Genomic DNA, 27,268 nt, shown 5'->3' on the forward strand with positions numbered 1-27,268 from the left:
TCTTTACAAAAGTATCCATTCAGTCTGACCTCATTACCTTTCTCACCATTGACAGATTGTTTCTGTCATCTCTACTTCACCTGCCATCTCTTCCATCAGCATGGGTGCCCTTTATACTCTCTCACTTTGGTCCTCAGAATCCCACCACGATCAACCCCAACACCAGCAGCACCAACAACAACACCAACCTTCTCCGCAATCAACTGATGTTGCACAGGACAGAGGGCAATAGCACGTTATTGCCCAGGGTGCCAGGGATGGCATTACCATGGCCAGATTTACTTCATTTGACACTGTACACCCTGGCTGCCACATGATGCGCCAGGTTGGCACCACCCCACAGCAACACCATAAAGTATCCCTACAATGCCCAAGCCATTCATTTCACACTCACCACCATTGCAGGGGGTACCATTATGTCTCACACCATTCACTGCAAGTCACTAAGCCACTTCCAAAGATGCACACAAATCTGTCCAAGAATGCAAAGTGTTGAAAATAAAGATTTCAATGTTTGACACCACATTAACAGAAACTTTACATGGACATTGCATAAAACACCTATGTGGCTACCATTGTGTGTTAGTTGGTATGATTGCACCAGGATGAAGGTGAGTGTGAGGGGTGGCTAGTCAGATGGGGATGTGATAATATAGATAGAGAAGGATGGGTAGAGGTCCAAGGTAAGTTGGTGTGAGTAAGGATGTGCAGGAGTAGGGTTGGGAAGGCAGAGTGATGGGGATGTGATGAGTGGCACAGCAGGATGAAGTTGAGTGTGGCTTTGTACTAACATTTCATGATCGACTGAGATCATTGAAACATTTGCGGCACTGCACTCTGGTCCTCCTGACCACATCCTCTGCAATGTGCAACCAGGCTGTGTTGATCTCCTGGGGAGGTCTCTTCCGCCCATGAGAAGGGAAGACCTCCCTGCGTGCTGTGACTCCCTCCATAAGCATATGGAGGGAGTCATGGAAAAGCCTGGGTGCAGCCCTGCATCTCTGTGCAGTGCTTGTCAGTGTTTGCAGCACCTCAATGCTGTAGAATACTGACAGCACAGCTGTCAAAATCAATTTGGACATGGTCCCTTTAAGGAAACCGGCTGACGATGCGTCATTAAATGACGTCACCAGACCCGCTTCCTCTAATTGGCCGGGAAACGCGCTGGGCGGGCTTAACAAGCCCCATCAAGGGAAATTCATTTCGGCCAGCAGCGAGGCCGGGACCCGCCACCGACGTTGCCCGCCACGGACCCACCAAGGTCAGCAAAATCGCGGCCCAAGATTTTCTCCTATCCCTTAGGCTATCTACCCAACTAGGGGGTGACTTATTTCCTTTGTACCAAGCTCTGAATTTGAAAATCATTATGGAGAATATAATTCTTATATAAAACACAAGTCTTAAAGAAAAAAAGGCTTGCATTTCTATAGCGCCTTTCATGACCTCAGGATGTTCCAAAGCGCTTTACAGCCAATGAGGTACTTTTGAAGTGTAGTCTCTGTTGTAATGTAGGATTCTTGGGATGCAAACGCATACTAAATGTAAACATTTTTTTCTGAGAACCCCAATTTAATATTCATTTTTGTCAGCTAAGCTTCAAAATAAAACAAATGGACACTTTTGGTATCCATTTTTGCCCCCTGATCTAACTGCAATTGTCCCTCAAGTGTGATGCTCTCCAATATACCAATTCTTTGTGTGCATTTCATTCACTAATAGAGAAACATATAAGTTACTGTTTGGCAGGCCTCACGTTGTACCGTGCCTTTTGTATTGCTCTCAAAGGTAATGTTGGAAGTGATCTACTGTACTAACAGATAATTAAACTGTAAGATGCAGATACTTCAGATTGAAGTGATTTCTTTCCATTGTGCCATTACAAAAGGCAAAGAGGTGATGTATGTGTGTGCAAATTATTTAGTCTTTTCTTTATTTTCTTCACAATGTTTCATTCATTCTGGGACAAACAATGCAATCTTCCAGTGCTGGTATTTGCATCACAACTCTGCACTAAATTGCTGTGAGGGGGAATTTGATCCATTACATTAATATGGTGCTCTTAAGAATCTGCACCCACATAAATAGTCATAATGAAACCACAACTCTGATTTAAATTTTAAAAGTTTCAAATGTTAACAAAGTGGAAGGGGAATAGAAGAGCTGTGGATTTGAGCTGTCTACATTCCCATGTATGGGAATACTTGCTTTAGAGAAAATTAAATCTGTTTATAGTTAGAAACAATCAAAGATTGTGGGCATTTCCCTTGAAGAACTGAGCATCCCAACATTGGTTCATCACCATGGGACAAGACTGATAGAATGAGGTTTTATCCAATATCATTTATTTGAGAACAAACTACTTCTTTCTGTGTAATAGTATTATTAATTTTTGAGAGCATCCTTCACACCTCAGTAGCTATGCCTCAGACATCATACGTAGACAGTCATGCTTTAATGGGTCAAAATTGTTCACAAAAAATAGAAAGAAAGGTAGTTATTGTATGCTGGAGCCAGAAATTTACAAGTTCCTGCAAAGTCCTTGTTTCATGTTGGTTTCTTCTAACCTAGAGATGGAAAATTTTAAGCACCTTCCAAACTCTGCAAACTTTCCTCGCCAACAACGTCGCAACTCCAATTGACCTCAGGACTGTACTTATTTACAGTGATTAATTCTGTGGCCTTAAAGAGACAGGTCAGATAAACACAGTCCCACCACCGTGGAAGAAAATGTGCTGGCCATCATGGGCAGGGGGAGAGTCATGGCTGTGGTGAGTGGCAATGTTGGAGAAGATGTCACAATGGTTTCTTCACACTTTATCCTCTTTTTCCCCTCTTACCTCTATCTCTCCCTACACACTCTGCATGACAAACTGTAGATGCTTTCACCAGCCATAAGAACATAAGAAATAGAAGCAAGAGTAGGCCATAGGGCCCCTCAAGCCTGCTCCACCATTCAATAAGATCATGGTTGATCTTCGACCTCAACTCCACTTTCCCGCCCGATCCCCGTATCCCTTGATTCCCTCAGAGTCCAAAAATCTATCAATCTCAGCCATGAATATACTCAACGACTGAGTATCCATGGCCCTCTGGGGTAGAGAATTCCAAAGATTCATAACCCTTTGAGTGAAGAAATTTCTCCTCATCTCAGTCCTAAATAGCCGACCCCTTATCCTGAGACTATGGCCTAGAAATTCGGTTGGTTGCGCCACCCATTAGCGCCTTAAGAGGGCGCTAAGTGGGTCGCAAGCCAACTGGCGCCTGGGCGCGGCACTGTCCACGCCTCCCGCTAAATTCCGCGGGACGTTAGTGGTGGCGCTAACCGTTAGCGCTGCGCCGCTGCCGATGACGTCATCGGTGTGCGCAGCGCCTCGCTGACGCCCCGGCCGCGATATTCGGCAGCGCCCCCTGATTTACCGCCGGACGCTATGCCCGACGGGATCAGGGGGGCCTACCTGCGGCCGGGGAGTTGCAAATTAAAGGCGAGTTGCGGGGCGGCCATTTTTGTTGTTGGCCGCCTGCCAGCACCTGCCTGCGCTCCCGTCCCCGGCCTCCTGAACACCCCCACGGAGTGCCGGCTATGCTCCAAGAGCCCGGCACTTCTCTTCGGAGCCGGGCTCTTTTGCCTGCACTCCCAATCCTCGGGGGCCCAGCTGGGCCCCAGATCGCGCTGCACAAGGCCCCTCCCCTTTAAGAAGGGGAGGAAGGCCTGCAATACTGCAGCGCGACGTGCCGCAGCGTGTGGCGCTGCAGCACGTTGCGTCACGATATTCACTCGCAGCGCCCCAAGAGGGATGCGGGGCACCTCCAGTAGCACCGCACTTCCCTTTGGGGCGCAACCACTCAATTTCCAGTGCGGGGGCGCGAATGCTTCCGGGGTGCTACTTTTAGCACCCTGGCGAGGCTGGCACCCCAAACGGGGCTATACTCAATTTGTCCCCCTATGCCCCCTAATTTTGTCCCACCAGCCAGGGGCAACAACCTCTCAGCATCTACCCTGTTAAGCCCTCTCAGAATGATTCCATGAGATCACCTTTCATTCTTCTAAACTCCAGAGAGTATAGCCACTGTTCTTCCTTCGCACTAAATCCTAACCCTCGTTTCATTTAAGGTGCTGAAAATGTGGTTGGATCTGTGCCAGTTCAGGAAGAGGAGGCTAGCCTTCCTGAAGATGCACTATCACTCAATCTGACCTTAGCAAGCACCAGCTCAGAGATTGGCACCACATATACTTTAAAAGCTAGGCTAGAGGATGGGTCTTCACAGGAACTAGGGCAGGAGGATAGGACGCAATAAGTGGCAGCTTGCCGGAGGTTGAGATCAAGGTCACAGGCTACCGAAGAAGGCTGATGGGCATACACCAGGAAATATTAGGTGCACTGGGCAGCCTGCCAGCAAGCTTCTACGCAATAACTCAGAACATGGAGGAGTGCAGCTCCAATTTGTGCCGGGGCTTCGAGCAGAGCATAGAGACCATTCTGTCCAACATGGAGCGAGTGGTCAGCTCCATGAACACGACAATGGCACCCACCATAATGGAGCATCACATTACTCCTTCACTTTGCTCTCGAGCAGTGTCATAGGAGTACTGAGGCTCAGACTCAGGAGAGTGGTCTTGGCTCCATCAGAGAGGCACCTGCTGGCAGCATGCCTGCTCCCCTGCCACACACTCCGGCAGTGCCCTCATTAGTGCCACACAACCAGTTGGGCCAGACTGCCCTGGCCCACGCCGATATGCTGCAGTCTACAGCCGAGCCCTCAAGGCCCAGAACTGCTCAAAGTCGCCTACCACAGCCATCAAAAGTGTCCTCAATGGAAGCTCAGCAGCCTTCCACCTCCCAAACTGTAATCACTGGGGAAACACCTTGTTGGCACACTAGGAAAGGAAACCGAGCATATAAGACAAGCACCAAAGGATTGCAACAGGGTGATTCTTAGGTATTCCTCTGAAATATTATACACAGATGGAATTGAGTAGTTGGATCATTTTTTTTCTGCATTTGGTGCTGGTGTTAATAGTTGTAGTGAAGTGAGGGCAAAACCCATAAGGCTGGGATGAAGGGAAGCAATCGGTGTATTGGGGATGGGTGGGATGGTTCATGTGAAGTGCTCTTGGATGAGCTGCCCTCCAAAATTACTGGCAGCTAGGGACACTGGTGGTCGATGTTGCTCCTGTTGTTTCCCCTCTTTGTGCTGCTCTTCCTCCTCCTCCTTTTCCTCCACCTGCACTTCTTGCTGTCCAGGTGGCGATAAGGGCTGGTCACTCATTATGTCAAGATTATGCAGCATGCAGCAGACGAGGACAAATCTGAATACACTTTCAGGGCTGTACATATGAATGTACAAAAATGACAGACAGGAAAAGACCTACAGGTCCATCCAGCCTGTCTCACACAGATGTAATGCTTTGTGCATTTGGTAGGGAGTATTTTGAGAGCAAGACATTGATGGAAGCCCCACCCGGCCAGAAACCTACCGATTTTGCATCTCAATGCAGTTTAGTGAGGGCGGGACCAATGGCAAAGCAAGTGTCTGCCTCGAACATGGGCAGTCACTTCATTGAAATATTAATTTGAGGACATGTCAGTTCCGTATGCTATTTCCTGCCATTCTGCTGTGCAGGACATCAGGCACATGGGACACCAGGTGTATATCACACCCGTGTAAATGGGCGTCCAGGTTTACTAGGGGGAAGTAATTATACTGAAGGTTATGGAAAGGACACAGTAATATTAAGGTAAGTAGATTTCAGCCATTTGTTTATCTTCATTTGTATTTTTATCCTGCTGGCACTTAGGTTCGTATAAGTCTTTGTGCCAATTGTTGTAAAAAAAAATTTTTGCCACAGAGGACGACCATTCTTGCAACAATTTCATGCAGGACCACTTCCATTTCAGAAGCCATTAATAAGGGGCTCGAGTGCTGCTCGGTCACTGGGACTTCAGACTCATGCCTGTATCTTGGACTTTTTCCCCTTTAATTTTGTCTGCATTTTCTTAATCCCCTGACTCTTTCAGCCATGGGAAAGTGTGCGAATGGGTTGAGATGCCTTTTAAGACTTTCCAAAGGCTTTTCAGAATTTTTCATCGTGACACTCCCCTTTAATTGTCCCCATGCCTTTAAATTTCACTTCCACAAATTGTTTTTCATTCCCATCAAAAAGTGTGTTCCCTAGACCTAGACCCAAATTTGCACCTGAAATTCTACTAAAGAGCTGATCTAGGAGTCTGCCAATATCGGCCAATAGCCGTTCAGGTCTAAGCTACACCAACAGAGGAAAATCTAGGCTGATATTCCCACTGGTTTGTGCATTGGCAACAAGGGAGAATCAGTTTAGAATTAGTACCAGGATCATAAAGTGGGAGGTAAAAGGAATGTTTTTCACACAGAAACGTTATTACAATATGGGATGCATTACCACACGTGGGTATTAAAGTTCAATCACAACATTTAAGTAGCAGTTAAAAATATTAAAATGTATGAAGAGAATCAAAATAGGATTCAAGTAGCTAACTCCAGTATGGGAATAGCACATTTATGATGAGCTGAATGATCTTTTATCCTGAAATTTCTATAATTTGCTGAAATTTTTATGATTCGTGGATTCTATGTTGGAGTGTGGTGAGGTTGAATTGTGCAATCGAAGCCACTTATTTTTTATACACCAACTTATTTTGTCCTAGATATTTATCATCACTAGACAGGTTATCTTTGTCTACAGTCTATCACATGAACATTCTGAAAAGTAAAGATTGATTTGGTCTTGAATTGTATGAATAGAGCAATAGATTTGGAGATAGCTGAATACGTGAAAGTAATTCTGTTTTTGAGATGAGGTAGAAGGAATGTTTCAGTGAATTCTTTTTTCATGTTACACCATTCCCTTATGGTTTTTCTGTACTCCTGCAATGGCTGCACACAATCCTCTAGCCAAGAGGACAGTAGACAACCTTTTCCCAGGTCTTTGCCAATGTTGCTCTTGACATGAAGGCGGGAGCTATGTGAGAGAATCCCAGGATGACTAATCCAACAATTCTATCTTTCTTCTGTGTGCCTCAGGAGCATCTGTCCTCCACACAATGGCTACCCCGGCACCTGACAGCACAGCTGAGATTGGGGACTCACCACACAGTGTATCGGATGATCAGAGCCACCCAACCCACTCAATGGTGAGATGGAATGTAAACTTTTGAACAACCTATTCTTCATGTAAGCATACTTCACAGGTTAAGGTACATTATCCAAAGTAATAAAAAAAAAACATGTTTGCAACTATTTGCTTAATTACTTCTTAATTACCTGGCATTTAATTCCATGGAAAACATATATAGTGAAGTACTTCAATTTTCCTTTCTAATTCTCCAATGTATTTCTCTCAGTGTTGGTTTTCATTCTGGTTCTGTGCCTGAATCAACATTCCTCACAAGCACGGTGGCTTACCTGCCTTGTCACAATGCCATTGTCAGTGGTACATCGGCTAGGGTGCACTGGACAAGCTGCAATTTTCCCCATTCATTTTAATGGACTGGAAAATGGTGGATGTTGGGAGCAAAAGTGGAAAGTCCCTGGCCAACGCCTCGACCTAGCAGACACAAATTGATTTTCTCCACTGCCATCACCCATTTGCCACAACCAAGGTAGCTCGCATCCTCAAAGTTTCAGCATCTACATTTGCTAGCAGCATAAGGTGTGAAAATGCTGCAGTAGCTAAATATAGGTGGCAGGAAGGTCTTTAACCAGAGGACACAGATTTAAAATAATTGGCAAAAAAAAAGCCAGAGGGGAGAGGAGGAGAATTTATTTTTACTCAGTGAGTTGTTAGGATCTGGAATGCACTGCCTGAAAGGGTGGTGGAAGCAAATTCAATAGTGACTTTCAAAAGGGAATTGGATCTCTACTTAAAAAGGAAATATTTGCAGGGCTACGAGGAAAGAGTGGAGGAGTGGGACTAATTGCATAGCTCTTTGAGAGAGTGGACATGGGCACGATGGGGGGAATTTTCACAGGAAAAAATGGGTGGGGTGGGGGGGGACATGAAGGTTGGAAAAATTTAAAACCCGACCCCAACTCACCTCCAACCCGCCCACTTTTACCTTTTACTCAGGTGGGACGGGGAGCGGGCAGCCAACCCGCTACATATGATAATGAGGCCTGAAGCCTCTACTTTAACCTGCTGTGGAGGTTTAACTGCAGGTGGCCGGGAATCCCAGGGCTCGGGATTCCTGGCAGCTGCAACGAGGCGGCCTCAGCCTCGGTAGCAATCCTTGTGGGCCGGGAGGAGCAGGAGTGCTTCCTCCCGGCCCCCCAAGCTCCACTACCAGCAGCCCGCACCCACCCCCCGGGGTCGTGGATCAGATCCCCCCCTCCCCCCCAAGTCAAGGATTGGACCCTTCCCGGGGGATCGGACCCCCCCTGCCACGGGCTTGGACTCCCCCCTCCCCGCCCTGCATCTCACTTGGACCCAGCACTTACCTGTTGCTGTGGCGTCTTGGTCAGCCAGCGTTCCCTGCCCGACTGGAAGCCAGCCTGTCAAACGGGGAGCCCGCCCATTACATCACACGCACGCTGGAGTTAAAACTCCACAGCGTGCGCCCGCACACAGGAAAATCCCGACCGATGGGTCGAATGGCCTCCTTCTGTGCTGTATGATTCTAGGTATGTACAGTGTTGATGTTGTATAGGTCTCTCCATGTATCCTGCCAACTGGGGGAGATTTAACTTTCAGCTACAATGAAAAGGAAAATCGGGCAGGGTGTACAATGGGCAGCTGATCCAGTATCGCTCATTTTACACCATTGCCAAATGTTAAAATTATCCCCACTTTGTCTAAGAACCACTGTTCTTTTTTAATAGCACTATGTTGCAAGTTACTTTACTTTTAGTCTGTCAGCAGAATGCCTCAGCACTGAGTGTAACTTAATAGTAATATTTACAGTGAAGCAAGGTAATTATGTTGCCTAAAATTATTCGATTATATCCTACTTTTCCCAAAACTGGACACATTTCAAAGCGTCTCTACTTCTTAAAGTTAGGATTCAAATATGCAAAACGGTAAGAAAAATATTTAACTAGCTCAGGCAGCAAAAAGAAGTAGGCAAGCTACATTTTGCTTCACTTACCCTGCTCATTGAGAAGAGTAGTCCTGGTTTCCCAGAACAGGTTCCCATGAAGCAGTGCCTCAGGCTCCAGTAAAACCAATGCTCCCACACGAAGATGATCAGGCTTAGTGTCATGGCGGCAGCCAGCATGTAAAACACACCTGCCATGTTGTCAACATCCAACTGGCTGCTCGTCACTTCGTTCTTCTCATGGTGACAGATTCCAGTCAGCCACAAACTCTCCAGCTCTGCCAATTCACCTGCACGTGAACCACAGATTTGACTAGATTTAGTATATGTATAAAGTTAGCCACAGAATGGAGTAAATTTCCCAAACCAACCAGTTACCTTTACCTCCCGCTGACTTTATTACAACTCCTAATATACCTTTTAGAATGAAGAGATATGAAACATAATTAATCACAGATTTTGTCCCAAGATTAGTAGCGAGAACACAGAACTGAAAAATGAACTCAGGACAGGAATTGCACAGGCGGGGGCTGAAGCGAGCTCCAACCACACCCCCACCCACCCTTCCAGCAAAATGAAGCCCGTGAGATTACAACTCTGTTAAAAACTAGTGGTGCCTAAAAATATATATGGTTATGCGAATGAAGCTGTAACATGAATAATACGGTGTTTAAATGATTGTATTAGTGCCCAAGACAAGTAAGGAGCTAATGTTGTGTTTTACTGGAACTGTGTAAGTTTCGTTTTCCTGTAGGCTCGTATTTGACTTTGAGACAAAATGTCTTCAGTTAGTTAGATTAGATGAGGCATAACATTCCACACAGGGGCCCACAGGATGGCTTTGCCCTGCCAGGCTAGCTGTCTGTTGTTTGTAAGTTAGGGTTTTGACTTTGTTAACGTATTTTTAATTTGGCCAATGAAGGCCCAATCTATGTTTCTTCCATTATTACTAATAACCATATTATAATACTAAGGTAGAATTTGGAGTTTGTTTAACAGAACTGCTTGCGAAGATAATTAACAGTTAATTAGTATAAAGGGCATAGAATAGAAGGAATTTATGGGAGTTAAGGTACCATCTCAGGATGGAATAGTCTGTTAGATTAAGGGGAGATAGTTTGGATGGCAGCTGGTTGAGTAAGACAGCTCTGGCTTGGGCCTCTGATTTAATGGGCCAAAGCTGTGCCCGGTACAAGCACTGGCTGCACCAGGGGGAACAAGACAGGATGAGATAAGAGATTATTGCTTTGGAAGGAAAGGGCCAGATGACATAAGGGAAGACAGTTCTCATGCTGTAAGGCCATGATTGGTCAAGTACAGAAAGCTTGTGTAATGGCTGTGAAGACCCCTTGAGGGAGGGTCTTCATCGGTAAGTTTAGACAAAGAACTCGACATGCTATTGGGCACCTTGTTTTAAGGGGAACCTCTATAGGTTAAATGGTCGTGTCCATTATTCTACCTCAGGCCCACTCCTAAAAAGAGAATAAAAGGAAGAGCTAAAGAACTCTTAGCTCAGACCGTGGAGCGAGGTGCTCCCAAGAGTGGAAACGGTGGTCTAACACTCTTCAGAGTGGACCCATGCGGACCCGAGTCTCTCAGAAAGAGAGAGACACGTGAGAAAAGAAGGAGAACAAATAAGAGTTGTTCGTGCATGCCAGCTTTCTGTCCGATCAGGTCCGGTACCAGCTGCTTGTCACGGTCGTATGTTTTTGTTGTATAACTAGTGGGTTATAGTCCGTCCTAAACTCCAATTAAACACAATATACCCACCATATTGGTTTGCACTCGATCCTGTTTACCAGAGATATGTAAATCTCTACAACTCCAGGGCATCATCTGTAGGTGCGGAATATCAGGCAGCAGGAAGCTATTTCAGTTAACCTGTTCACCAGCACTTTATTGCAAAGCACCTGTAGTCTATTTACAATGGCAAACTTACACCTGCACAAAGTTGATGTTGAACACTCCAATTTGGTGGCAAAATACTAACAATTGGCGTGGATTTATGCAGGCAAATATTAGCTTGCAACACATCATATTTGTGTAAAATTCCCTTGTCCTACCATTTAACAGGGGTGTTAACCTGTTTACAATAACTGGGTTAACATTAAAATAGCACAAAGGAATTTCATAGGAGTGTGTCGAGCATTTGTACAGTGATATTCGCACAGCCAACAACTTCAATAAGGTAAATGGAGCACAGTTAAATGAACAAAAATGTAGAAATTACAGGCAGTGGTCACCAAATGATGCCACATTTTCTTAATACTACTTGTAAACCATAATATCATCACAAATACACAAAGGATGCAAGATTTGTGATAAATGTTACACTAGTAAATGAGTTACTAGCAATAATTAACTGAATTGTATATCTTTGATATGGTTGCAACATTTAATCCAAGACCTTTTGTGTAGCTTTAGCCAACAGAAAACACATTTTCCCGATGCTTTAATCAGCTGTCAATTTGTCCAAGCCGTTAGCTTGTGTATTAAACAGAGGTTGTATCAGAACATAGGAACAGGAGGAGGCCATTCAGCCCCTCAAGCCTGCTCTGCCATTCAATGAAATCCTGGCTGATCTGTACCTCGACTCCATTTACCCGCCTTTGTTCCATATGCCTTGATACCCTTACCCAACAAAAATCTATACGTCTCAGTTTTGAGATTACTTTTAAATGCTTCAGTGATATGGCAAACTGGATTTATTGTGAGTTTTAAAACCACTCTAAGCTCATCAGGGTTATCTTTTAAGAACGTCCATAATATAATGAAACCACAAACAATATCAGGAATTGCGAAATGGAAACTGACAACCATGAGCACAGCAGCTTTTCAAAGCCAGTCAAGAAACGCAAAAGACTAATTAGCTCAATAAATAGATTATCTGCATGAAGATGTGTAAGTTGTTGAAAGACAATATTAACTTTTTTGAATCTTATCATTCGCCACTGATGACTCCTTCTAAAATGGTAGTTCTTACAAATTCTCGGAGTCTGATTTACCTCAGGTAGATTCAATGTGTTTCTAGCTGAAGATATTTAGAAACATTACTCATTACTCATATATGTAACCACTGCTAGGAAAAGAAGAACTCAATTCGTCAAGACAAATCTCTTCATATCAATCATTATTTTTAGCATCAGGAGTTCAAACGATGCTGCGAACATGGAATGATGTTGGAGCCCCAGTGCATGGTATCAACGAGTGGTAGGAATCAGGATCACGCCAGCAATCTCCCACATTATGAGTTTATCAGCTCAGTCGTGCCACTGTGGGTCGCCACCAAGCAGAGGCCAGATGCCTCATGGCAGAAGGGTATATCAGACAGACAAGAGTCTACTCTTGCATACATCCAAGCAACTGATTCCACTGCGGTATCTCTGATGGTCTCGGAGCAAGTCACCACGGATAGCGTCACCATTGAAGTCAACTGAAATAAAAATCAGGAGAGATGCAAAATGGGTTGCTGATTCGCTATTGCCCATTTTACATGATCGCAGAAAGTCAAAATTACCCACTAGCCAACCCGCACGCAGGCCCCCCCACCCCCGCCACCCCCTTGAGTCAAGACAGGAAAATTGGAGAATTAAATTAAGAGATATTATCCCCTTAAAAAGAGTAAATTTATTCATGTCTTTAAGTGGAAATGCTTCCAAAAGTACAGCGACTGTCAAAACGCTACAGTAAAATCATTTACATTGTTTGCAGTTAGACATCTCACTGAGATGTTATCTCGCTTGATTAGTGTCTCCGGCTGTGGATTGGAATGGAAGAAAAAAATATTTCAGAAGGAGGAAAATAGCTTGCTCATATTGGGAATTAGGGCCATACAAATGAATGGCACATAAAATCTGTACCTGCAGCACACTCTTAATCAGAGCTTGACCTTCAGTGGAGTGGCCTTTACAAATCTCATTATGTTTTCATATTTTGGATGTTTCAACTAGACTTAAAATATATTGTGACAAATGTCAGTTGTCATAAAGGATACTACAATGTTCACTTGACTTCATTCCAGCTGTAATACATCAGTACAATAGTTAGTTAAGAAAAGTACAATGATTATTAATTTATATTCATTTCTGGGGAAATCTATCCAATGCATTATGTGCAGTGAGTCTGTAGTGTATCCGGTCATTAGTACCATAAGTGTCCAATTTCTGTTATCCTGGAGTGAATTACAGAGTGTTCTTTATGTATCTGACTCCCTGGTAGTCTTGCAAAGTTGTTTACGACTAATTGCCTGGTTGTTGCTCTGAGTTACCTGTATACACTCATTTCACTAGTCATTGTCTAACCTTTGGGCAATCAGATTTGACTCTATGATGATGGCAATGTGATAAAAGTGCATTCATGAGGCTCCCTGCAAAGCTCTGGAATGATGAGGTATTAATTGAGCAGTTTCAGTGCAAAGGAAGGACGTTGAGCAAAGGTACTCTCAAGGTACTCTTCGCAGGAATGGTAGCATGGTGGTTATGTTATGAGACTAGTAATCCCGAGGCCTGGACTAATAATCCGGAGACGTGAGTTCAAATCCCACTACGGCAGCTGGGGAATTTAAATTCAGTTAATTAAATATATCTGGATTAAAAAGCTAGTAACAGTAATGGCGACCATGAAACTATCGGACTGTCGTAAAAACCCATCTGGTTCACTAATGCCCTTTAGCGAAGGAAATCTGCCATCCTTAACTGCTCTCTGAAATGGCCTAGCAAGTCACTCAGCTGCATAATTAGGGATGAGCAATAAATGCTGGCTTTGCCAGCGACACCCACATCCCATGAATGAATAAAAAAAAGGTCATGACAAGCCAGTCTCCCAGTGTGATTAAAACACATTGGGCCGTAAACCCGGAACTTGCGATCTGTCAACTTTCTTGACAGGTCATCCGCATTCCTGGGAAAAGGGAATCCGCGGGCGGAGAGTTGGGCTATTTGCCCAACTTCTGCCCAGCGAATGCCTGTGACATTCTTAAGCCTGGTAAAAGCAGGCATAAGGCCTGCTTTTACTAGCATAAGAGTTTAGAAAAACAGAAAAATAATTTTTTATCAATCATTTATACATTAAAAAACCTGTGCAATAAGGTAAGTTTATTTTAAACCCCTTTAACATATTTAAATAAATTAAATTTTTGTTTAAAATATTTAATTAAATAGCATTTTAATTAATTTATATTAATATGTATTTTTTTTAATTTATATGATGTGTAGATGTATTTTTTGGGGTATTCCCATTCTTGCTTTTGAGGATTCCATACATACAAAATCCCCATAAGCATGAATGGGGATCCCCTTCTTTCATTCGTTGGGCCAGCCCACGTGATCCCAGGGGCGCTTGCGATCCGTATGCGCCCCTGGAATATGTGGGCCTCTACCCGCGGGTACCCGGAGAGGCCCAGGACCGCGAGTCTCCGTACCTCCTGGACCACCAGGTACGCGGACATTTTATTTGCGGATCAGAGGCATTTCCCCGCAGGAAGCCTCCGACCGTAAACTCAGTGCCTTTGTGTAATCATTCTAGAACATTGTGGGAACATTCCATGGGAATGGCAAGAGCTAAAGTTCAGTGCAGACATTCAGGCACCTCTCTACTCATCGAAATTATCTCCTGAAAGCTGGAACAGACACTCGGTATGTATTGCATCAATTTAGAATGGAGCTTTCCAGATGATATACCTTCTGATTTAATAACTTGGATTCACATTATTCATATCGTTAATCTTCCAAATGTGACGTCCAAATATTGTTGAGCACTCAACCCGAAATCTTGATTTATGATCTCTCCTGTTGGAACAATTTGTGTTGCCCTCAGGATAGGTCTGAGGGTTTATGAATTCTCCAGTTTATTAGAACTTACTTCTTCAACGCAAGTTCCTTCATGCGGTTTCATGGCTATGGAACAGCAAGCCCTCAAATTCGCCAATCAACATTGATTACACTTAATTATGGCCCAATTATGTAAGCTCGTACATTCCATTACTATCTCAATATCTTACACAAGCCAAGGTTTGCTTCCTATCTTGGTAAACAAAAACCTCTCATTGATGTTTTCCCCAATAGAAACTAGGGGCTGAATTTTGCCAGTGCTCAGAGGGCGGGTTTGGAGGCGGGTCTGCTGTCAAAATCAAAAAGATTGACAGCGGGCCAGTATCCCGCTCTGAACCCACCACTTGTGAGTTTCCCTCGTGCCGACTCTGCCTGCATGTTGCAGACCCGGCACTAAGCGGCAGGTCAGGCAATTCTGATAGTTAGCTGGGTAGTTAAAGCAATTCAATCAACATTTTACCATGTCCAAAGCACTTTCCCAAGTTTTCCACGAGGTTCCCGTTGCTCGGGGATCACGTCAGGTAAGTATGTCGGTCGGGTTATAGAGTCATAGAGTCATAGAGTAATACAGCACAGATAGAGGCCCTTCGGCCCATCGTGTCCATGCCGGCCATCAAGCCCTGTCTAATCTAATCCCATATTCCAGCATTTGGCCCGTAGCCTTGTATGCTATGGCATTTCAAATGCTCATCCAAATGCTTCTTAAATGTTGTGAGGGTTTCTGCCTCCACAACCCTTTCAAGCAGTGAGTTCCAGACTCCAACCACCCTCTGGGTGAAAAAGTTCTTTCTCAAATCCCCTCTAAACCTCCCTCCCTTTACCTTGAATCTATGCCCCCTAGTTATTGACCCCTCTACTAAGGGGAAAAGCTCCTCAGCATCCATCCTATCTATGCCCCTCACAATTTTGTACACCTCAATCATGTCCCCCCTCAGCCTCCTCTGCTCCAAGGAAAACAAACCCAATCTGCCCAGTCTCTCTTCATAGCTGAAGCGCTCCAGCCCTGGTAACATCCTGGTGAACCTCCTCTGCACCCTCTCTAACGCGATCACATCTTTCCTGTAGTGTGGCGACCAGAACTGCACACAGTATTCCAGCTGTGGCCTAACCAGTGTTTTATACAGCTCCATCATAACCTCCTTGCTCTTATATTCTATGCCTCGGCTAATGAAGGCAAGTATCCCATATGCCTTTTTTACCACCTTATCCACCTGTTCCGCCGCCTTCAGGGATCTGTGTACCTGCACACCCAGATCCCTCTGACCCTCCGTCTTGCCTAGGGTCTTACCATTCATTGTGTATTCCCTTGCCTTGTTAGACCCCCCAAAGTGCATCACCTCGCACTTTTCCGGGTTAAATTCCATTTGCCACTGTTCCGCCCATCTGACCAACCCATCTATATCGTTCTGCAGACTGAGGCTACCCTCCTCGCTATTTACCACCCTACCAATTTTAGTATCATCCGCGAATTTACTGATCATACCCTTTACATTCATATCCAAGTCATTAATGTAGACCACAAACAGCAAGGGACCCAGCACCGATCCCTGTGGTACCCCACTGGCCACAGGTTTCCAGTCACAAAAACAACCTTCGACCATCACCCTCTGCCTTCTGCCACTAAGCCAGTTTTGTATCCAATGTGCCAAGGCACCCTGGATTCCATGGGCTCTTACCTTCTTGACCAGTCTCCTGTGCGGGACTTTATCGAAGGCCTTACTGAAATCCATGTATACCACATCCACTGCGTTACCCTCATCCACACACCTAGTCACCCCCTCAAAAAATTCAATCAAATTAGTCAGACATGATCTTCCCTTGACAAAGCCATGTTGACTATCCCTGATTAATCCTTGCCTCTCCAAGTGGAGACAAATTTTGTCCCTCAGGATTTTTTCCAGTAATTTTCCTACCACTGATGTTAGGCTCACTGGCCTGTAGTTCCCCGGTTTTTCCCTACTACCCTTCTTGAATAATGGTACTACATTAGCGGTTCTCCAGTCCTCTGGCACATCCCCTGTGGCCAGAGAGGTCCTGAATATATGTGTTAGAGCCCCCGCAATCTCCTCCTTTGCCTCACACAGCAGCCTGGGGTACATTTCATCGGGGCCTGGGGATTTATCCATTTTTAGGCCAGCTAAAACCGCCAATACCTCCTCCCTCTCGATGTTAATATGTTCGAGCATATCACAGTCCCCCCGCCCTATTTCTATGTCTACATCGTCCTTCTCCATAGTGAAAACAGATGCAAAAAATTCATTTAGAACCCCTCCTACATCTTCCGGCTCCACACACAGATTGCCACTTTTGTCCCTAATGGGCCCTATTTTTTCCCTAGTTATCCTTTTACCCTTAATATACTTATAAAACATCTTCGAATTTTCCTTTATTTTGCTCGCCAGTGTTATTTCATGGCCCCTCCTTGATCTCCTAATTTCTTTTTTAAGTATCCCCCTGCACTTTTTGTACTCCTCTAGGGCTTCCTCCGTCTTTAGCCTTTTGTATCTACCAAAAGCCCTCCTTTTTTTCCTAATCCATTCCCGTATATCCCCTGACATCCACGGTTCCCTGTGGTTTTTGGAACCACTCTTGACCTTTATGGGAACATGTTGCCCTTGTATGATCTCAATCTCCCTTCTGAAAGCCTCCCATTGCTCCGATGCGGATTTTCCTACAAGTAGCTGATCCCAGTCCATTTTGGCCAGATCCTGCCTTATCCTATTAAAATCAGCCTTCCCCCAATTTAGAACCTTTATTTCCGGCCCATCCCTGTCCTTTTCCATGACCACCTTAAATCTTACCATATTATGGTCACTATCACCAAAGTGCTCACCTACTAGCACTTTTTCCACTTGGCCGGCCACATTCCCTAGAATTAGGTCCAGTACCGCCCCCTCTCTTGTAGGACTTTCTACATGCTGGCTCAAAAAGCTCTCCTGGATGCACTTTAAGAATTCTACACCCTCTGAGCCTTTCACACTTTGACTATCCCAGTTAATATTGGGGAAGTTGAAATCCCCCATTATTATTACCCTATTATTTGCACATTTCTCTGAGATTTGCCTACATATCTGTTCCTCTATCTCCCCCTGACTGTTTGGAGGCCTATAGTACACTCCCAGCAAAGTGCTTGCCCCCTTTTTGTTTTTAAGCTCCACCCATATGGCCTCATTAGAGGACCCAGCTAATATATCATCCCTCCTTACTGCAGTAATTGACTCCTTAATTAATATTGCGACACCCCCTCCTCTTATACCTCCCCCTCTGTCTCGCCTGAAGATTCTGTACCCCGGAATATTGAGCTGCCAGTCTTGCCCCTCCCTCAACCATGTCTCAGTGATAGCAACAATATCATACTCCCATGTGTTTATCAACACCTTCAGTTCATCCACCTTATTTGCAAGGCTCCTTGCTTTAAAATAGATGCCATCCAGCCTTGCCCTTATATATTTGCCCTGCCTACCAAGCTGACTTGTTTTTTCCTCCATAATTGGCAGCACATCCCCCCCTACTTCAGCTCCCCCCTGTATCCCATCCCCCTGCCAAGTTAGTTTAAACCCCCCCCGACAGTGCTAGCAAACCTCCCCGCAAGGATATTTGTCCCGCTCTGGTTCAGGTGCAACCCGTCCGACTTGTACAAGTCCCACCTTTCCCAGAAGCAGGCCCAGTGATCCAGGAAAGTAAAACCCTCCCCCCTACACCAACTCTTTAGCCACGCATTCATCTGCTCTATCCTCCCATTCCTATACTTACTAGCACTAGTTCTGAACAACTCTCCATTTCTTTCATTAGGTCACAGCTGCAAAGGTGGTTTAAAACCCGCCATTTTACAGCTGGTCACTTTCCAATCTCAGAAGCTTCAGCCTTCAGTATTTGGAACCCACTTTTGAGCTTTATGCACTTTAGAAGTGTTTGGAGTAATTTCTCTATCCACTGTCACCTCCTTGGAACAACCTATCTCAACATTGACTGATCACTTCTGTCATCTCAACCTCACCTGCCATTTATTCCATCAGCATCGGTGCCCTTGAAAAAATCTCACCTTGATCCTCAGAATTCCAACATGATCAGCCCCAACACCAGCATCACCGGGCACACCAGCTGCACCAACACCCACACCAACCTTCTCCGCAATCAACTGATGCTGCACTGGTCACAGGGCATCATCACCCGTGCACAGTGCTGCCCGGGACACCAGCTATGGCCTCACATGTCCAGATTTGCTTCACTTAACACTGTACACCCTGGCTGCCACATGATGCACCAGATTGGCACCACCCCACACCAGCATCATAAAGCATCTCTACAATGTCCAAGCCATTCCTTTCACACTCACCACCATTGGGTGGGGGGGGGGGGGGAGGACTTTATGCCTCACCATCCACTGGAACTCACTGAGACACTTCCAAAGGTGCACACAAATCTGTCCAAGAACGCAAAGTGTTGAAAATAAAGATTTCAATGTCTGGCAACACATCAACAGAAACTTTACATGAACATTGGCGAAAACACCCAAGTGCCTACCCTTGTGTGTTGTTAGTTGGTATGATTGGACTAGGATAAGGGCGAGTGTGAGGGGTGGCTAGTGAGATGGGGAAGTGATAATGTAGATAGAGAGGGATGGGTGGAGGTGCAAGGTAAGTTGGTGTGAGTAAGAATGTGCAGGAGTAGGGTAGGAAAGGCAGAGTGACGGGGATGTGATGAGTGGCACAGCAGGATGAGGTTGAGTGTGGCTTTGCAGTAACATTTCGTGATCTACTGAGATCATTGAAAGGTTTGCGCCACTGCAGCCTGGCCCTCCTGACAACATCCCTGCTTGTGTCCTCCTGTGCAATGTGCAACCAGGCTGCGTTGGTCTCCTGGGGAGGTGCCTTCTGCCCATTGGAAGGGAAGAGAACCTCCCTGCTTGCTGTGACTCCCTCCATAAACATATGGATGGAGTTATGGGAGAGCCTGGGTGCAGCCGTGCACCTTTGTGCAATGCATCTCAATGCTGCAGAACACTGACAGCACAACTGTCAAAATCAATTTGGACATGGCCCCTTTAAGGAAACCAGCTGATGATGTGTCATCAAATGACATCATCAGACCCGCTTCCTATTAATTGGCTGGGAACCTTGCAGAGTGGGCTTAACAAGCCCCATCATCGGAATATCTTGTTGGAGGCCGGGATCGACACTGATGCGAGGTCCCCACACACCACTGCCGTCGCCCGCCCCGGACCCGCCGAGGTTGGAAAAATACAGCCCTAGATTTTTCTTTTCAGATTCCAAGAAGATCAACCTCTGCACATAATTTACATTTTCCATCACATTATAACCTATCTGTAAACACACTAAAACAAATCAGGGGTCCTGAAACCTTCATTGACATATTTTAAGGTGCCTACCGCCTGGTTCCTGTTTCAGGCGGGCGGGTGCCTGGGCAGCCACCTATGCTAATATGGCAGCACCCATGCCCCTAGCGATAACCTTCATGGGATGTTCACCCCCCAATTGACCCTTGTTGTGCCCGTTTTATGCCCATAAAATGAGCACAAGGTTCAATTACTACCCCATTATCTTGAGGTTTCTTCCCATGGAGACATAGCAGTTTTTTGCTCTCCTTTGCTGAAACTCCTCAATGAGTGTTTACAGGTCGATCACATTGAAATTGTGAGCTTTCCTTTTGTTCCTCTTTGCAATGCCCATCTCCCCTCTTCGGCTGTCTGTACTAGATCCTCCAATGGCGCATTCTTGAAAAATGGAACAAAATCAACCGACAGTGAGCTCATGAGCCAAGCACTTTCTTACTTAACTGCTGCATCCCCAGCCTGCTCCTGCAATCTTCAGTCAGACTTGGCTTTTTGAAGCTGCCCTCTAATTTCCAAGCACCCCCAGCACAGTACTCCTGTTTTTACACAGGATTGGCACTAGAGAAGTGCCACTGGATAATGAAATGAACTGACCCTGCAAATTCTGGTGGGCTCAGCTCTGCAGCATATTGGTGGGTACAAGTCATGACTCATTGATACAAATCCACCACAACTGGCTGTGTGGAATCATGGGGTTATCCTCTCCTCAATAAAGTCTACGAGACTGGCCCGATATTATCTACCCTTCTAAGCTGTGCTGGCTGTCACTTATTAGGTATTTTCACACACTTTTCCATTTTACACCTGATTATTGATTCCATTAGTTGTCTGATTATTGAAGTTAAGCTAATAGGTTTGTAGTTGTCAGACATGCCTTTGTCACCTTTCTCAAATATGGGATTTTTTTCCTCCTATTTTGGTTCTGTCAAATCCTTCTCGGTGTTTATTGCCTCTCTTAAAACATTCGTCAATGTCTCAGCAATCTTCTCCCCCTCTCGGTGTACTGCAATGTTATCCATCCTGGATATTGATTGGTTTTTAACCCTAACATCCTACCTATAAACTCGGGGGTGGGGGGGTGAATTTCCGCAGGCATTCTCCTGTTTGTATACCATAACTTCAGTGGAAGAGCCTCAAAAACAACAGAAAAGCATCATTCACTCTGTTTTTCCTGGGTTTCTGCATACAAGTGACGAACTCAAGCAGAAATTCTCCTGCTCGGTTTCATTAATGTCAAAATCCCAGAACAACAAAATGGGGGGAGTTTTAGCACGCAAAAGGGGGCGGGGCAAGGGGTGGGCAGCCAACCCGCTCCCAGTGGCGGGTTGGCAATTTAAATATTTTAATGAGGCTGTCAGCCTCTGATTTAACCTGTTTTGCAGGTTTTACAGTGGGCGGCTGGGTTTCCCAGGCCTCGGGAAACCCGGCAGCTGAAGTGAGGCGAGGCCAGCTTCGGGGAGAAGGAAAGTGACTGCACAGCACTGTATGTGAGCCAAGAAGAGCAGGACTACTTCCCCCATGGTCCCCCAAGCTACCTCCCATCAGACACCCCCCATAAAAAGGTCCCTGGGGTCGGGAATCAGATCCCCCTGGGATCAGGGCTTGGACCTTCCCAGGATCAGGGAATCGGACCTACCTGGTCCTGCGCCCTGTTCCGGAGTGCTCCACACCCGACTGGAAGCCAAGCCTGTTAATCAGGCTGACTTCCAGGCGGGGAACCTGTCAGGGCCAAAAGACGCTTGCCGAGGAGTTAAAACTCAACAGCATGTGGGGAAACCCGGATTTCTGGGTTTTACAGGTTTTACAGTGGGAGGCTTTAACTTCTTCTCCAACTATTCTTATTAGGCTCACCCTATTCCAACTATGGAAGAATTATTTGGTGTTATGTTTTGCATATGCTGCTATGTTGCTTTCCAGTTTTCTCTTGTTGCCCTGTATAATCATGTACTCAGCCCCATGGTAACCCTCTCAGTCGTCAGTGGTAGTCATGTTGATATACACAGCATGAATTGCCCTGCTCTAGGACCTGAAAGAGTTCACCTAGAAATACCAGACTTCATGGAAGGGAAAAATAAATTAAATGACTGTATGAAAAAATCTATATTCAGGATAACCAATGCCTGCTTTAAAAAAAAACAAGTCATTATTTTTCTGTAGAACTTTTCTTATTTCTATATAGAACTTTCAGGATGTAATGATGCACAACAAAACCCTGTCACTATAATGAAATGGAAAAGTCGCTAACAGTAAATACTCAAGAACCAGAATGACTTAACAGTCAATATATGAGATCGAGCCTTCACATGGTCCATCTCCGACTCTTCCCTTCCTGGACTTCTTATCTCTATTTCTGGGGATAGGCTGTTGACCAATATCTACAAAAAGCCCACTGGCTCCCACAGCTACCTTGATCACGCTTCCTCTCACCTCACTTCCTGTAAGGACTCTATTCCATTCTCCCAGTTTCTCCGTCTCTGTCGCATCTGTTCTAACAATACCAGCTTCCGATATGTCTTCCTTTTTCCTCAATCGAGGATTCCCCTCCACCGTGGTTGACAGGGCCCTTAACCATATCCATCCCATTTCCCGCACTTCTGCTCTCACCGCTTCTCCTCCCTCCCAGAACCATGATAGGGTTCCCCTTCTACCCCACCAGCCTCCACATTCAATGGATCATCCTCCGTCACCTTCAGCTTGATGCCACCACCAAACACATCTTCCCCTCTGGTCCCCTTTCAGCATTCCGAAGGGACCATTCCCTTCACGACACCCTGGTCCACTCTTCAATCACCCCCAACACCACCTCCCCTTCCCACGGTACCTTCCTGTGTAAGCGCAGGAGATGCAACGCCTGCCCTTTTACCTCCTCCCTTCCCACCGTCCAGGGCCCTAAACACTCCTTCCAGATGAAAGAGCGATTTACTTGTGCTTCTTGCAATTTAGTATACTGTATTTGCTGCTCATGATTCAGTCTCCTCTCCATTGGGAGACCAAACGCAGATTGGGTGATCACTTTGCGGAACACCTCAGTTCAGACCGCAAGCATGACCCAGAGCTTCCGGTCGCTTGTTATTTTAATTCTCCACCCCACTCCCACTCTGATCTTTCTGTCCTTGGCCTCTTACACTGTTCTAAGGAAGCTCAACGTAAGCTCAAGGAACAGCACCACATCTTCCGATTAGGCACTTTACAGCCTTCCAGACTCAACATTGAGTTCAACAATTTCAAATCATAACCTCTGCCCCCATTTTTTCAGACAGCTACTGTTGATGATTCTGTCATTGCCATTTACATACTCCTCTAGACCCATCTTTTTTTCTTAACCTGTCCCATTACCATCCCCTTTTGCCGTGCACCATCATTCCTTTGGTCATTTAATCTCTCCTACCTTCCACCCTATCACAGACCTTCCCTTTTTTTCTTTCCTCCCCTCCCCCCGGTCCCTGCTTCTGTATTTGCTTAAAACCTGTTACGAAACCTTCTTCCAGTTTCCATGAAAGGTCATCGACCTGAAACGTTAACTCGGTTTCTCTCTCCACAGATGCTGCCTGGCCTGCTGAGTGTTTCCAGCATTTTCTGTTTTTATATGAGATAGCGTATTCATTATAAAATATTGAAAAAATGATGGGATGTTTTAATGAATGCATAAAATTACTTTCACTATTAATGTAATTAGAAACCGCGGGAGAAAAATTCGGTATCGCCCCATTTGGGGTGCCGTAATCGGCCGTGCGCAAAGTTCAGCGCCTGGCGCTAATTATCGCCTCCGACAGCAAACTTGGCTTTTATTGCCCCTGGAGGTGATCGGAGCGCTAAATCAAGTGCTTCACACCCGTCTTAAGGCGCAAAGGCCAAGGAGCGAGGTGCTACCTCAGAGTGCTGGCGAAGCAAGGAAGGGCAAATCAAAATAAACCTGCAAAGTGCTGCTCAGTACTCAAAACTCTTTCACACAGCGTTGAATCTCTCCAGAAGTCTCTCTCTCTCTCTCAGACTGCGTGGTGCAAAAATGTCACCGACAAAAAAAGGCAGGAAGTGGTCGCCTTTAAATAGCGCTCCCCTAGTCCCTTTCTGACAGCATAACGCTCCCCTCAACCTGTCGTTGCTAGCGGCAGGCGGTAAGGCAGGGGGCGCCACTCAATATCCGGTCTGGGGCGCTAACGGGGCATTGCGTACTCGAATGACGTCACAATCTGCCGGCGCAGGAGATTGTGGCGGAAGTGTTTAGCGCCGCCGCAAAATGTCTAGTTAATTTCATGAGCAGCACAAACATCGCCGCGCCCGGCCTCTAGTTGCTTTGCGCCCCAATTGGCGCCCTCTTAAGGCGCTAATGGGAGGTGCAAACAACTGAATTTTTCCCCCCATGCTTGGTGTCAAGATCAATACATACAAAACCACAGTTTGTAAGGAAGGCCACTGCAGACATCAGTCTACCAACGCATCACATCCTTGTTTCCTGTCATATGAATGATACATTACAACAGAGGATTCGAAACACACAAAAAAACAGGCCAGTTTTGTCAAGTGTAGCAAGAAGTAGCAGCTGGCCAAACTGTCTCACACTGTCCCTGAATTAGAGTAATTGCTCTGCAGTCAGTCAATCCAGTTGGTCCATGTTGAACCCACCTGTGTTGCCAAGTACACTATTCATGTGTAAAAACAAAGTTCTGTCCAATCATGCCAACCGCTGTAGAAAATGCTCCACATACCCGCTTAAATGTACACGTGTGTGCAATGTTTTCAGGCCTTGGCCGCATTTTCCTGATGTAAGGGCAAGTACGTAAGGGAGAAAGGAATAGAAAGATATGCAGATAGGGTTAGATGAAGTAGGTTGGGAGGAGGCTCGTGTGGAGCATAAACACCGGCACAGACCTGCGCTGTAAATTCTATGTAATATTTTGATAGTCAGTGCATCTGCTGTGTGAATAAGTACAACAGGATCTCAGGAATCTGTCTCTCATTACATGAATAAAATCCTTTAGCTTCACTTTCACAGTTTGACATTGTCTCAACCATTTCCTGTGTTGCAGAATCCTAGTCATTTAAAAAACAATTCCATACAGAGGAATTCAGGCTTAGCACCCAGACCGCAGGGAGATGAAAACAATCGTGGGGGATCTTATAAATCAACGTTAATGACTGAAAGAGTTATGGGTAACAGAGCTCTGTTTACATGAATAAGAAGAGCCCAGATACCCCACAGCACTTTTGGTCATAGAGAGAGAGAGAGAGTGAGAAGGAGAGAACTAGGAATGGATTACCTCACATCATGCTTAAATATTTCCAATGAATTACAACAGATGTTGTATAAAAGATGACACCAGCATCTATATAAAAAAAGCTATGTGCCATTTCTAGAAGAGACATGTGTTGGTGGTAAGGGCAAGGTACACAATTGATGTGGCTGCTGCATTTGTCTGTCATGCTGGACAAATGCAGGCCAGCTCCTCTGTCACCAACACAGCATATTCTACTCTCAAATATCAACTACTCTCCTATGGGAAGCAGAAAATACTGAGATTTACAATATGCAAATAAGGAGTTAACATTGAGATAAACACAAGTCACACTGCACCAGCTGTGAGAAAGTTGTCAGCTTTTGCAGGGTGCATACAATGAGAATCAATTTAGATTTATGTTGACAAAGAAGCGGTAGCATGGTAGCTACAGTCTCTTCAGAATGCCCTCATTTAAATCAGTTGTGAGCAGTGTCTTTGTTACTGATCTCTACCATAGCGTAAAAATACGACAGTGAAGGTGGATCAGTCACAGTGGGGTACACATTTCTCAGTGCCTGGTTTCAGGCCCAATTAACGTTGATTGGGTGAGCTGCCAGCGGCTGTCGAACCGCCACAGGCAGCATGCCCATTTGAAGTAATGTATTTCGGGCCGGGCCTGAAGGTAAGTCCCGGGAAGTGGGGGTGTGGCAGGCCAATGGGGTGGGGATAGAGAGTGGTATATACTGTATAGTTGGGGGAGCAATCCTGCTCCTTCTGGCTCAACAGCAACTTTTTTTCTGTATTATTTTCTAATACACTTACCTCTTGGTGGTGGTCGCCCAGCGACTGCTTAACCCCTCATTTACATATGTTTAGGCAGCTGCCAGGGACGCCTGAAAAGTCACGCAACCCAATATCAGGTTGCACGTCTTTGAGGTGTCCTTTGGGCACGGGACGTTAGTCCCTGAAATTGGCCCATGTTGCAACGAGGTTCAATTTCTACCCCAGTGAATTTATAGTTTTGAAAAGATGGCAGGTGATAATAATTGCACTAAGTCAGTCTCGGGTTTACACACAGCTTCCACATTTAGGAACACAGGAATAGGAGTAGGCCATTCAGCCCCATGAGCCTATTCTATCAGATCATGGCTGATCCATACCTCAACTCTATGGATCCACCTTTGATCCATATCCATTGTTACCATTACCTAACAAAAATGAATTTTCACGGTTATAATAAAAAAAGAACTGATAGTAAATTAGGGGTCAGTATGGAGGCCATCGGCTACTATGTACCAATACTCCACCACCATTATAGGAGGTGTATTGTATGGATAGGCTCTCCCCACTCTCCACCACCCAACCCATCCAAAAAACAATCCTCAAAACCAGGGACACAGTTGTTTGGCCTGGTTAGCCCCCTTAAGGTCAGGTGTCCCCAGCCACCTGGAAATGACGTGCCACATATTAATAGGCGATGGTCCTTCTAAAAAGGGACAGTGTTTGTAAAGTAGCAAGGAAATGGGAGAAGAGTCTCTCCAGACCTCCAGCAAAACAGACATCTTGGAAGGATAACTCCTAGATCGGCACGTAAAATTACCTCTCTAAATCGACAGGGAAAGAAGTGCTTCATGTAGATTGTACACACACACACACACACACACACACACACACACACACACACATCAGCACAAAATAAAAACTCATTCCCACCTCCTCCCATTTCCCAGAGTAATGAGCCACTAAATTTGCTGAGGAACAGGTTCAATTATATTTGGCACCCAACCCCCATTCTCACTGCTT

General features: G+C 45.4%; 1 protein-coding gene across 1 annotated transcript in view; it reads right to left on the reverse strand.

Annotated features, from left to right (window-relative positions):
• Positions 1-27,268, reverse strand: part of grin2aa (glutamate receptor, ionotropic, N-methyl D-aspartate 2A, a) — a 322,390-nt gene that overhangs the window by 15,486 nt on the left and 279,636 nt on the right. The window contains exon 11 of the mRNA XM_086002241.1: positions 9,120-9,358. Coding sequence (XP_085858367.1) covers positions 9,120-9,358 — 239 coding nt within the window. The remainder of the gene's footprint in view (positions 1-9,119; positions 9,359-27,268) is intronic.

Source organism: Somniosus microcephalus, chromosome 11, assembly GCF_052327205.1.
Source record: "Somniosus microcephalus isolate GS21.2 chromosome 11, FLI_Smic_1.0, whole genome shotgun sequence".
NCBI classification, from domain to species: domain Eukaryota; kingdom Metazoa; phylum Chordata; class Chondrichthyes; order Squaliformes; family Somniosidae; genus Somniosus; species Somniosus microcephalus.